This window comes from Macrotis lagotis, chromosome 1 (genome assembly GCF_037893015.1).
Source record: "Macrotis lagotis isolate mMagLag1 chromosome 1, bilby.v1.9.chrom.fasta, whole genome shotgun sequence".
Lineage (NCBI taxonomy): Eukaryota > Metazoa > Chordata > Mammalia > Peramelemorphia > Peramelidae > Macrotis > Macrotis lagotis.
Genome location: NC_133658.1, coordinates 721,746,972 through 721,759,871, shown reverse-complemented (window position 1 = coordinate 721,759,871; position 12,900 = coordinate 721,746,972). Strand labels below are relative to the sequence as shown.

Sequence of the window (12,900 nt, the reverse complement as noted above, 5' to 3'; positions counted from 1 at the left end):
TGGATAATTTTGATTTTCCAGTATGCATGGCTTTATAGTCACTCTCTTTACCACATCCTCTTTTGCTATAACTGGTCTCTGAGGATCTCTAGAGAAAGATGGTGTTGAGCTAACTTCTGAAACTATGTATTCATCTTTTGACTCAACATTACACTCGGTTTTCAGGTGTGATGGACATTAAGTTGCAGCTAACACAAACCAGTTGAATAACCCTGAAAGAGTTTGTCTGCCTTAATTTCCCTTCTGAAATCTCCAATTTTTGTCTCTATCACCACTCCTGCAAGATGATCTTGCCATCATTTGCAAGGTGGGATAATAGATCTATGTCCTTATTTATCAAGCTACATTTAGAGGCATTTGATAGCTCAGTGGATAGAGTACTGGGCTTATAGTCAGGAAGACCTAAGCAAGTCACTTCACCTGACTGCCTGACAAAAGGATCCACTGTATCTATTGGAGAGGGAAATGGCAAACCACTCTAATATCTCTGGCCAAGAAAATCCCATGGAAAGTATTGGCACATTATGATCTTCAGGATCACAAAGAGGACTAAACTGCACAATAAGAACAAAAATCAATTTGCAAAAACCTATTGGGCCCCAGGATTGTCCTTCAAGGATGATAAAATTATTGAGGAAATAGAAAGAGATGAATGTCTTCTGCTTCCTTATAATGCTGGTTCAAAGTACTATAAATATTCTCACATTGATTCATAAAGTAGCTAACCCTTTGAAGACTCTTGAACACTGCCAACACCATCTAGAAGCATTACCTTAGGATAAATACTCCAGTTAAGTTTGAGGGTGTTGAACATACAAAAGGTTATCTTTCCTACAAAGGAAAATGGGGTCCATTTTGATAGAGTAGGAATATGAGTTCTTATATTTCTCAGACATAACAACTCTTCTTGGTATTCCAAAGCAAAAGTCTTTTGGGGATATATTCATTAAGGTAGCATGCCAATATAGAGACTGATAGTTTTTATTCATTGGTATTTTATGCATTATCTTGATCATAAAAGTCAGCTCATGACTTAACTTCTTTGGAGTTCATAAGCAGGGTGGTCACTTCAGAGAGTATATAAAGATGAAACCTCTGAGTCATTGGAACAGCTTATATATTAAGATAATTGATTTTTTAATGAGATGTATGATGAGGGATCTCTCATATCTTACAAATTACACTGGTAAACTAATAAAAGTTCTCCCTATATCTTTAGATTAGGCAATTGTCTTAACTTACAAATTGCACACTTTTTTTCAAATCTATATGAAGTAAAATTTAAATTGTTAAGTAAGAAGCAATTTTAGGATCTTACATGTGCGATTAAAGGTGAAATTCAGGGATTACACAGAATGAATGGTTCTGCAAGCAGAGTGAAAAACCCATTCACCATCTGTGACCTAATCCTTTTGTGGCTAACATCTAATTCACAGAGGCATAATGCAGTGGAATTTGGATCTTTATATAAGTAGAAAGGCCAGGAAACTTTCAATGTCTTTTTTTTTTTTAACGATGACTAAGTATAAGCCATAAATATGTGCTGACTTCTTAATTAATCTGTTGATAATTTCATAGTGATTTTTTTTCTTCCAAATGGCTGAAGGAACATACTCCTTGATGAAGAAAAAGACTTAAAGGAATTTCTGGATAGCAGTGGGAACAAAGTCCTAGGCCAAAAGTTCTGTCTTTTCAGAGGTCATGGACCCCTTTTCAGCAATCTGGTGAAACCTAGGGTATCCTTCTTAGAATCAAGCTTTTAAATTTATAAAATATATAGGATTACAAAGAAAGTCAATTATATTGAAGCAGTTATAGAAATATAATAAAAAAAACCAAACCACAAACAAATTCATGGACCCCATGTTAAGAACCATTTTTCCCCTCTAATTTCAAGTAACAGAAAGAAGTTTGGACTAAAGGGCAAGAGATAATTAAAGCTTAGTGAACAGTGAGACCAAAGATATTTCTTATCTAAACTTTGCTTGTGCCCTTTCCCCATAGTACAGTATTCTATCCAAACAGACAAAATTATGCATAATTGTTGGATTGAACTGGTCTTTTTTCTGCTATTGTCTACTATCATATCAGTCAGGTTGCTTAGCCTCTTATTTACCCATCCTAGACATCAGTTTTCAAATCTGAAGAAAATTAGGGGGTTGAAATAATTATTCCTTTTATTTCTTAGATTCTAAGTTGGAAAATGAAGTGTTTTTCCTCATCTTTTCCTGAATCAGTCACCTCCAAAACATGCTGTCTCCCTCCCATTAGAGCTCTGAACTATGCTCTTAGAAAACTGGCCTCCACAATACTTCCCCATCATATCACCATCTGCTATGCATTTATTTTTGTCTCCTTATGTCTCCTTTTCTGGCTCATAGTACCTGTCTTATTAACTTGCTTTGAGAATCATTTGAAATACTAGAGGTCTTCAAGCAGAATGTGTTATTTCCTTTCTTACATTACAATGTAAACTTCTTGAGAGAAGGGACAGTCTTGCTTATTTGGATTTATATTCCCAGGGCTTAGCACAGTGTCTGACATGTAATAAGCCCTTAATAAATGATTTATTGGTTTCTCTCTATGTATATGTCTTTCTCTCATTGCATTATTATCCATAGAAGCATTTATTAAAGTCTGTTTTCATAAATAGTTCTTCTAATCACTGTATCAGTTATATGTAGGTCCTTCTTTATATAATAATCAATAATAATAATAATAATGGCAAACATTTATATAGTATCCACCATATGCTAGGAAATATGTTTCATAAATATTTCATTCTATTTTCACAACAACCCTGGGAAGTAGCTACTATTATTATCCCCATTTTAGTTGAGGGAATTGAGACAAATGAATGTTGTGATTTTCCCAGGATTACACAATAGTAAGTATCTAAGGAGGACACATTTGATCTCAGGTGTTTCTTATTTCAAATCCAATATTTTATTTGCATTGCCACAGCAAAATCATGTACAAAGATAGTAAACATACATAGATAAATAACTATTTAAGTGAATCTCTATTATGTTTCATGAAAGAGGCAAGAGTACTCTCTTAGATTTTTGTTATCAAATTTATGCCCAAGAAGAATCAGAATCTATCTCTCTTCTCATTGCTCAGAATGGACCACTTATACCCATCTTGGACATTAGCTTTCTCATCCAAAGAAAATGACGAGGGTTGAATTAAGAATTCCTTCTATGTCTTCGATTTTAAGTTGGAAAATGAGGTGAGCTCATTTATATCCCCCCTCTTCCTTTCTGTCCTCATCTATTTCCTCATAGTAGTACTTAACTCTGTGAATCACTTAATCCTTCTTGATCCCCTTTCCTTCCATAATGAGTCACTTAGCCTTCCTGTGTTCTTCAACCTCTCTCCTGTTTTGCTAGTTTCTTTATCTTCTTTAAACAGGAAAAAAAACTGAAAGTTCTGTTCTTTATCAAACTTTCTTCTTGCTCTTCATACTTTCTCTAAGATGAGCTCTTGCAATCAGAGGGGCTTCAATTAACATTTACCTCAATGTCAATGACTTCCAATTTCCTATTTCTCCCCCAACATGCTCTCAGAGATCTGCTCCTGTATATTCAGTTTCTTATTAGACATTTCCACATGGATGTTTCACCAACATCCAAAATGAAGCCCCAAACTGAAATCTCATCTTTTCATTCTGTCCCTCTTTCCAACTTCTCTACATATACTACCACCCACTTAGGCTCATGCATTTGGGATATTTTTTTACTCTTCCTTCTACTTTCATATGTGTCACAGGATCAAAGAAGAAAGATTACAGAATCAGAGCTACAAGAGACCTTAAAAGTCACCAAACTCAACCCTCTCATTTGAAATATGAGGAAACTGAAGCACAGAGGTACCCTGTCACACAAGCAGCAAATAACTGGGATGAGATTTGAACTTGATATTGTTCTGCTCCAAATTCAGTGTTTTTATCCACAAAATTATGCTGCTATTCATGCATCCAATTTCATTACTCCTAGTTAAGGACTCATACTTTCTGGAAAAAATTATTTTAACAGCCTTCTTAAATGTTCTTTCTGTCTCTAGTGTAATCCCTTTCCCTTTGCCCCAATTCATCCTTCTTTATTTATAAGTAAGGGATAATAACTCCCTTATACAGATTGTCCCAAAATCTTAATGTAATTCCAGGCTTTAGGAAACTTTTCTCCCTTACAAAGGAGTATTCCTTATTATGAAATTCTGTAGTTTACATGCACTAAGATTTTTGGGACCATCTGTGTATCTCACAGGATTGTAAGAAGCAGGTTTGAAAAGGAATAAGAAGTTATTGTGTAAAGCTTAAAGTGCTAAAATAATATTAGCAGGTATTTATTTAGAACTTTAAGGTCACAAAAGTCAGAGAATTTTAGAGTTGGTAGGAATCTCAGTGGTTACCTATTCCTAAAAGGAATTCCCCTCATAACATACCTGACAAGTGACTATATAACTTCTGCTTGAAGACCTTCCAATTTCTCATTTGATATTCATAAGCTAATAAGATAGGTACTATGAATATCATTATCCCTGGTTCATAAATGAAAAAGTGACTTACTTAAGGTCAAGGTAAATAGTAAAGCATGAGTTGAACCTAGTAAGTTCTGACTCATAATCCAGGGCTCCTTTTACTATGAGAAGTTCTTTGATGGAATGTAATAATGTCTTATTTTTAATATTCAACTGCTTTTTGGGCTTCCTAATGAACCACACTCTAAGAAATAACAAATTTGACCATGTTTGTGTCCTTGTCACTGAACCTCTATTACTGTTTTATTTTCCATCTGACCTCACCTTCACAGATGTAAGGCGTACCTACATAGCATAGAAACTAAAAACTATGCCTCAAATAAGGGCTGCCTTCTGAAGTCATCCTTTTTGGAGGTTAGATATATATTCCAATAGAGCTTAAAACCTTTTTGGAACTTCTGTTACATATTTACCTTCAAAGCTAATTTATGTGCCAAATGAGAAAATCAGTCTTTTTTGTGAGTCACACTTTGTACCCTAACAAAAACAATATTGATGCAACTCGATGACCAAGCTTGGCTCTATGTGGCTTTTGGCAATGTCCAAATATTAACTTCACCCCCAGAGGACAGACAATTGCCATCATTGGGAACATGTGAAAGGATATACTATTAGTTCTGAAGATAATTAATTATATGAAATCCCAAGTGTTGCAACAGATATATAACTAACCAATGCCTTCTGCTTTGGATTAGACCATTGATGTTAACTAGGACATATAAATTCTGGCGTACTTGTTAATAAGAACAATCACAGTATTTTTGGTGACACCTTTCATGTCTCCTTCCTTTACTTCCCCCCCCCCCCCCAAGGATTGCACAAAATGAGTAGGAAAATCAGTCATGGAGATCTCTCTAGTGAGCATGATTGGAGTAGAAAATAAATAATTTGAATAAATCATTCTAAATCCTCTAATCTTCCCCTTCCTGACCTTGAACACCTAGGCTTCAATAAATCCATTCATTCATTGGTGTTAGATAATACTGGGAAAAGACAATGGGAGGGTATGGTTTCCTTCAAGGGAGAAAATAATTCAGTAGTACATAGAAAAATAGGACATAGGAATCCAATGCCCAGAGAAGTTGATGAATTTTTATAGATAACACAGCTAATTAAATATCTGAAGTAGGATGCTGAAGAAAGGCACAAAATTTATTTCCATCTCTTCTCTTGAAGTAAAACAGCTTTCCAAAGCAAAACCCCAACACCTAATGTTCCAAATTAACCTTCCAAAATAAATTTGGCCTGTATGTTTTATTACTTGATCTATGATTGTTACTCTATATGTACCCCAATCTTTTTGCCTTTTTTGGGGGCATAACTTCTATTTTTTATGTATCAGCCACAGGAAGTTCACAAGTCAATATTCACTTGACTTAAATTTTCTTCATAATTTACATTTTGATATCTCATACTAAAGCACCTTGAAAATAGGTTTAAATGCTTTACTTGCAATCTACAGTTGATAATTTCACAACTGCAAAAAGTGGAATGAATGAACAAAGTTGACCTAATTATGTAAGTGTAAATGATAATTCATCAGATTTCAAGTACTATATTGGGAACCAGGAGAATATATAAGACTTGCTCCCTTATATAACTGATACATGAAGAGTGTTTTATTTAAGCAACAAAAGAATCCAGGAATGAAAACATAAAAGAGATAAAAATGTTTTTCTTATCCTTTGACAATTAGAAAAGAAAAAAAGAAAAAGAAAAAGCCATCCATGATAGGAACTCTCATTAAAGTCCCATCAGTGCATAAGGCAGTCTTATTTTTGAAAGAATGCCTCTCTACTTTCCATCTAGATAAAGTTTTAGTAGGTGGCAGTTCTTTTTTGACTCCATTTTCTGGATGAAATAAGCATGTCCCACAAACACCTATGCACAGACATTCATTTACATATCATATATTACATATCCCTTTTTTAAAAATATCCATAATACAACATCATGAGTCCCTCTAGTTGGATCACCAAAACTCTAGGAGATGATTATTCAGATTCTCATCTTCTGTACCTTTCCCCACATTGATTCTTTTGGCTATTTTAGGGTTTGCTAGGCATATCAAAGGAAAGAGAAAGGAAAAGGTAGAATGGCAAAAATTTAAATCAAGTGAAATACTGACTTGTGAGCTTCTTGTGGATGACATAAAAATGATTCAGGACTTTTACTTTAGCAATGCCTCTTCACATTGACCTATATATATAATCCTTACAATGGTGCTGTGTTGTATTTATTTCAAGATGATATTCTGATAAAATATTTTGGTTGAATTATATTTTGAATGGCTGTATTAAAAAATCTCTATTTTTGAATAGCTAGAAAGCTGAATTTTTTGTCATCTGAAAAATTAATGTGGCCTATGTAGCTCACATATAGATTTCTTGGCTACTCTGAATGTAGGTATTTTCTAACTTGGGTAGTAAAGGAAAGCAGTGATTCCATGAGATGTCCATAAAAGTAGAAATGATTCCCTTCCCTCAGTCATTGAGGTTCACTTGAAGAAAAAGGTACCCTGATGCCTAGGAACCTTGATTCTATCTGGACATAGGATTCACCTATGGAGGGGAAATGATGCTGGTTGGTTTCTTTCTGCTTAAACTGGTGGGGGGCCAATTTGGAAGGACTGTTTTTTAGACAATCCATTCTCTGGAGAACCCTGAGCTGAGTCAGAATGCAATGGAACCTTACTAATACAAACTCATTGGAAGAAAGTACAATGGAAGAAGCATTGGATTTAAAGATAGGGGATTTGGATTCATATTTTGATCCTGCCACTTCTTGTGTCAACTTGGATAAATCCTTTTATTTCTATGGGTTTCAGTATTCTCATCTATATAGTAAGGGAATGAGATAAACTGATCTCTGGTAAATGAAGTCATGGAGTCCACTGTGAATATTAAAGTATAAATTTCATTCATTTCATATTTTTATCATCCTTTTGAAAAGGAAATGTTTCCATTTCATAGGCAGGAGAATCTCATTGCTGAAAGTCTCTTCCCATTTTACATCCTACAATCCCTACAAGACAAGAGGCTTAGAATAAATTTTATATCACAGAATATTTTAAAGATATGAAATGTTATCATTATATTGCACTATAATCTCATAACTGACACTTACTAGTTGTTTGACCCTGGGCAAGTCATTGTGCCTCAGGCAACATCTCAAGATTTATCCAAATCAGACAGGTTGCTCGAGTCATGAAGATAAGGTGATGGCAGCGACAGATATGAGAGATGTGATAGAGGTGACATTGTCAGGCCTTGGTAATAGATTGGTAGGAGACAGTGAGACATTAAGAATAACTCCCAGGTTGTAAGAGGGAGATATAGGAGGATAGTATTGCTCTCTATGGCAGGGAAGGTAAGGGGGGAATTTAGGAGAGAAGATAATGAGTCCTGTTTTGGACATAATAAGTCTAAGATGGCTACTGAACATACTAAACTTTGAGAAGTTTGAGTCATATTAATTAATGTTTAATTCATTTTATTGGATCTGTTATTGGTTTTATCAACTTCTTTTGCCTGATTTATAATTAAAGGTTGGATTTTTGAAAAATAGTAAATCTTAAAAATCTTCTTAAGTGGAAAATGAAAGGCCACTGTGGAAAAAAGGAGAGAATATTTGTTAAAAGTTGCTTTAAGAGAAAAAAATGGAAGGAACACTTCCATGTTGTGACTGGGGAGGAAAAATAGATTCAATAGGTCTCCATCTTTGAGTCAAATGTTATGTGATGGGATAACACACCAGTCCATTAATCAATCAGCAATTACTTATCAAGCACCAAGCATTATCCTTGGCACTGGGCATATAAAGAGAAGAAACAAAGCATTCATAATCTGAAATTGGAGATACTGATCTAATATAGAATAAAAATTTTAAAATACAAATTACATATCTCAGAAACACATCTCAGAAAAGGAGTAAATGACAGTGTGGAGACTAGACACAGAGTGTAGAGCAAGGTGGCCATTTGATAAATGTTGACTGAATAGGGAAGTTACATGATGTCATAGAAAATGTTGGATTTGGAGATAGGATCCTGCTATGTGACTTAGACAAGACCTTTGACCTCTCTTAGTCTTAATTTCCTCATCTATAAAATAACCCACATCTCAGAGAGTTGTGGTGAAGATCAAATGAAGAAACCAGTATGTAAAGTACTTTGCAAACTAAAAAGTGCTATTCAAATGTCAGTTATTCATTAGGAAAGAAAGACATAGGAAGGCAGATGGTTCTTAGTAAGGCAATATATAATGTGAAAATTTTTAGAGAGCCAGGGACCCTTCCCCAGGGATCACCTAGTCCTAATCCCTTATTGTGAAGTTGAAGAAACCAAAACCCAGAGTAGTTTCTAAGTGACTTGCTCAGAGTCACATAACTAATTAATGGTTGAGCTGGGAGAAATAGAACTAAAAACTCTCAGTTTCTTCCCTATATTATACTTCCCCAACTAGGAGACAAAGTTAAGGGTATGTTTGAAGAGAAGATAATCTTTCTCAGGTCCTCTATGAAATTATCAATAATAATCCATATTCTTGTATTATTTGAAAGTTTGCAAAATACCTTATATTAAATCTTTGTCACAAACCTATCAAGGATGCACTGCAGGCTTTGTCTTTATTTTATGGATGAAGAAACTAAGGTTTTGGAAACTGCTAGTACTTTTACTCTTTCATAAAATTTTATTCTATCTTTGGTTTATATATATCCTTATTGAGGTTTGTATTATCTACACTGAAAATATCTAAGTTCTTTAGGTTAAGGATATTTCTTTTTTGTTTTTGTATACCTGGTACCTGTCATATACAACACAGTATATATATATATTAATATATATCTTATAATAGCAAAACACATAGTAGGCACAAAATAAATGTTTGCTGCTTGGTTTCCTATGGCTTTCCAGGTAGTCAGCATCAGAAAGAATATTGGAAGCCAGGTCTCTTCTGATTCCAATTCTAGTACTTCTCACCATGCAACCCCGAAGTATTTTTTAATAATAAATATTATTTAAATTTAACACCATGCCCTCTCACCATCCTCTGTCTCTTAGGATCCTTATTTATATTCCAGGTTCAGTTTAGGTGGCATCTCCTCTCTTAAATGACATCATTTTAATAGCTATTTTATATACTGCATCTTTCCTGTAGAATATGTGCTCTATGAATATGAATACAGGTCTGATTTCATTTTTTGCCTTTATATTCTAAGAATTTAGTTGAAGACCTATATATATAATAGGCATTTATAAATGTAGGATGAATTAAATTTGCCAGAAGTCTTTTTTTTCTAAGAGTAAAGTAGTTGAGAATTTCTTAATTTGTTTTAATGATAAAAATCACTCTTAAAAAGGTAATAGTGAAGACTAGAATAGCTATTCTGGATCTGATTTTGATGAAGAAGGAAGAGTTGGTTATTGGAGCAGGAATGATGGGAACCTTGAAAGAAGTGACTTCTTGGGCATCTGAGAGCTCTACACTTCTGTTTGACAGGGGCCAGATTCAGAATCATTCAGTCAATAACATTGAGGCTAAATTATTCTCACTATATTTTGTCTGAGAATCAAAACCAAAACCAGTAAGTTTGATGAGGAAGTATGGGACCAAAAGGAAGAACACAACAAATGAGGAATTGGGAAACATCAACAGAATGATGCCTGGCACAAGAGAAGTGCTTGATACATTTTTTTGTAAGGCAAATGGGGTTAAGTGGCTTGCCCAAGGCCACACAGCTAGGTAATTATTAAGTTTCTGAGGCCAGATTTGAACTCAGGTGCTCCTGACTCCAGGGCCAGTGATCTATCCACTGCGCCACCTAGCCACCCCATGCTTGATGTATTTTTGTAGAGTGGATACACGAATACAACTCTTTGATAGATGCTGGTTAGAATGTTTGCAAATACATACTGTATGTTTCATAGTAAAAATAAATTTAAAGGCATCAAATATGCTTTTATAGGAATCGATTGATAATGGGTCTTTTTCTAATCATTTGGTAAGAAAACATTTAAAATTTGTTAGATAGATTATTGTTATGTTGCTAATGAATTTTAACAACAATAATAGTGGTATTAGCAATTAATTCTGAAATTTCATTGGTATAGAGAACTCTTCATTCTTGGCAACTTATAGGCTTAGTTGCCTAGATCTGGCACAGGGATGAAATGATTTTCTTAAGGAACCTTAACCAGGTGATATCTAAGTTTTTTTGACTGTAAACCTATTTATTAGATTATGCTTCTTCTCTGTTATTAACAGCCAGTTATGACTATTTATTCAGTGATGCCATCAGTATTATACATGAGTTCACTCATTATCATAATGACCTATGCATTATTCAGGTAAAAGGAAATAATTATTATGGTGCTGGTGAGAAAAATGTAAGATGCTGGTCACAAAGATCACTTTTCTTAGAACTGAGCCTGGACTCAGGTCAAGATGGGAAAAAGTTTCAATAAATTATATGCTTTGACTCTTATGTTCCCTTTCCACCTGCTTTTGACAGCCCCCCCCCCCAATATTCACAATACCCTTGGTTGGCTGAGACCCTACAACTATGTGGCCTCATCTAGGCAGAATATGCCCTATTTCCAGTAGTTCTTTAGTTCAACATCTTAACACAAATGAATAAATCTGGTGGTGAAGGTTTCTGGAGTCTTAGAGAAATGGTAGTGCAGTGATATATAGATGACCTTATATAGTCCCTCAAATATTTTGGGAGTCCAGATTATCTACTGGATGATCTTTCTATATTATTATGTTGCCAATTTCCATAATTAGCATGCTATACTGCAACAGTTCCATGAAATAAACTATGATGTTACAAAATTGTCCAATAGAACTTTACACCATTTTATCAGCATCCCAACAAAAACTTCACATACCCACTGTTCACTGGGATTTAAAAATTAAAGTGATAAATACAGTTGCTTCATAATATTTTTCTTCATTACTTTACCTGAGCTGGTTGAAGCAGGGGATTTGCTGCGTCTTGATGGACCAGGACTCTTGGTGGTGCTTCTGCGGGATGATGAAGCTATTTTGGTGTAGGAAGTAGATTTTACCACTCGACATTCTGAGGGATGGAAGACAAAACAGGTTGTCATTGAAGATTGTCAGTGATGATACAAGATTAGAATAGAACTACCAGAAAAGAGAACCATATAATATCAGGCACTGGGTCAGACCTATGATCCATTTAGCTGGGCATTTTGTCTTTGACAATGGTGCCAGAGGATATGTTGTAAAAGGACATGGTTGTTCTCCCTGATATCAAACTAAGCTGTAACATAAGCAGCAAATTACTTTCATCTTGGAAAACTATTGGGTAGAATAGCAACTTCATGCAACAAAAATTGCTAAAGAAGAGTTACTGTAGTTGCTATCCTGTTTTTTTTTAATCCTAAAAGGCAGAGGTACTTGATGTAGGCTCCAAGGGTCTATGGATGAATTTCTGGGGATTTATGAAGTTTGATATTAGAGAAAAAAAATGAGATTTTTATTTTCATTAACTTTCAACTGAAATTTAGCATTTCCCTAAATTATTTGAAAACATTCTTCTGAAAAGGGGTCCATAGGCCTCATCAAGCTGCCAAAGGAGTCCATGACTCACAAAAGTTGAAGAACTACTACCATAGAACAAAGCATAGCATGTATTTCCGCCTAAATTCTTATTTCTTCTCAGAGAAATGACAGGAAAAGCAATCCTCATAAATCAAAACATAAGCACTACATCTGAAATGACGCAAGTTTCTGTCAATTATGACAGGTCTGAGTAAAGTAAAATACGTTTGTTGTTGCTGGATAATCCTCTGGTGAACAATAATCCAACAAGTAACATGTAGTTCATCTCAGTTTGAGGGAAATAACACCATTTGCTTATAAGAGACAACAGTAAAATCAATGGAGAGGCAATATTGCCTTCCTACACTGACACAGAATGATGTTCAGGTTAGAGCCTGTATACACCCACACAACTTTGTAGGTACTCTCAAATTATGCCTTTAAAATGTTTTCGGGCCTGGGGATGAGAAACAATTTGATTTTCATTAGAATTTCAATCCTTTGCTTTTAAGCCTATTAAATTCAACTTTAAGCATCTTAAATAGCAAAGAGTTATTTTTTATGTGTGTTGACTAATTACATCAACAGTATGTACCATTTTGTAAGTCTGCATTTCTATACTGAAAGTGATACCTTTAAACTCTAATTTCAGATAAGTTGAATATTTCAGACATGATTCTGGTGACTGACATGGTCAAAGACAATGTATTTTTCTTGCCATAATGTATCTTATTTTGATACAAAAATAATTTCTCTTTTTCTCTACCCCCCCAAATTTCTAGCCACA

At 34.6% G+C, this 12,900-nt stretch overlaps 1 protein-coding gene across 3 annotated transcripts in view; it reads right to left on the bottom strand.

Moving 5' to 3' along the window:
- The window catches only part of DCLK1 (doublecortin like kinase 1), a 398,985-nt gene that overhangs the window by 97,484 nt on the left and 288,601 nt on the right, over positions 1 to 12,900 (bottom strand). For all 3 annotated transcript variants that reach the window (XM_074216029.1, XM_074216030.1, XM_074216031.1), the window contains exon 5: positions 11,509 to 11,625. In XM_074216029.1, the coding sequence (XP_074072130.1) occupies positions 11,509 to 11,625 (117 nt within the window). The remainder of the gene's footprint in view (positions 1 to 11,508; positions 11,626 to 12,900) is intronic.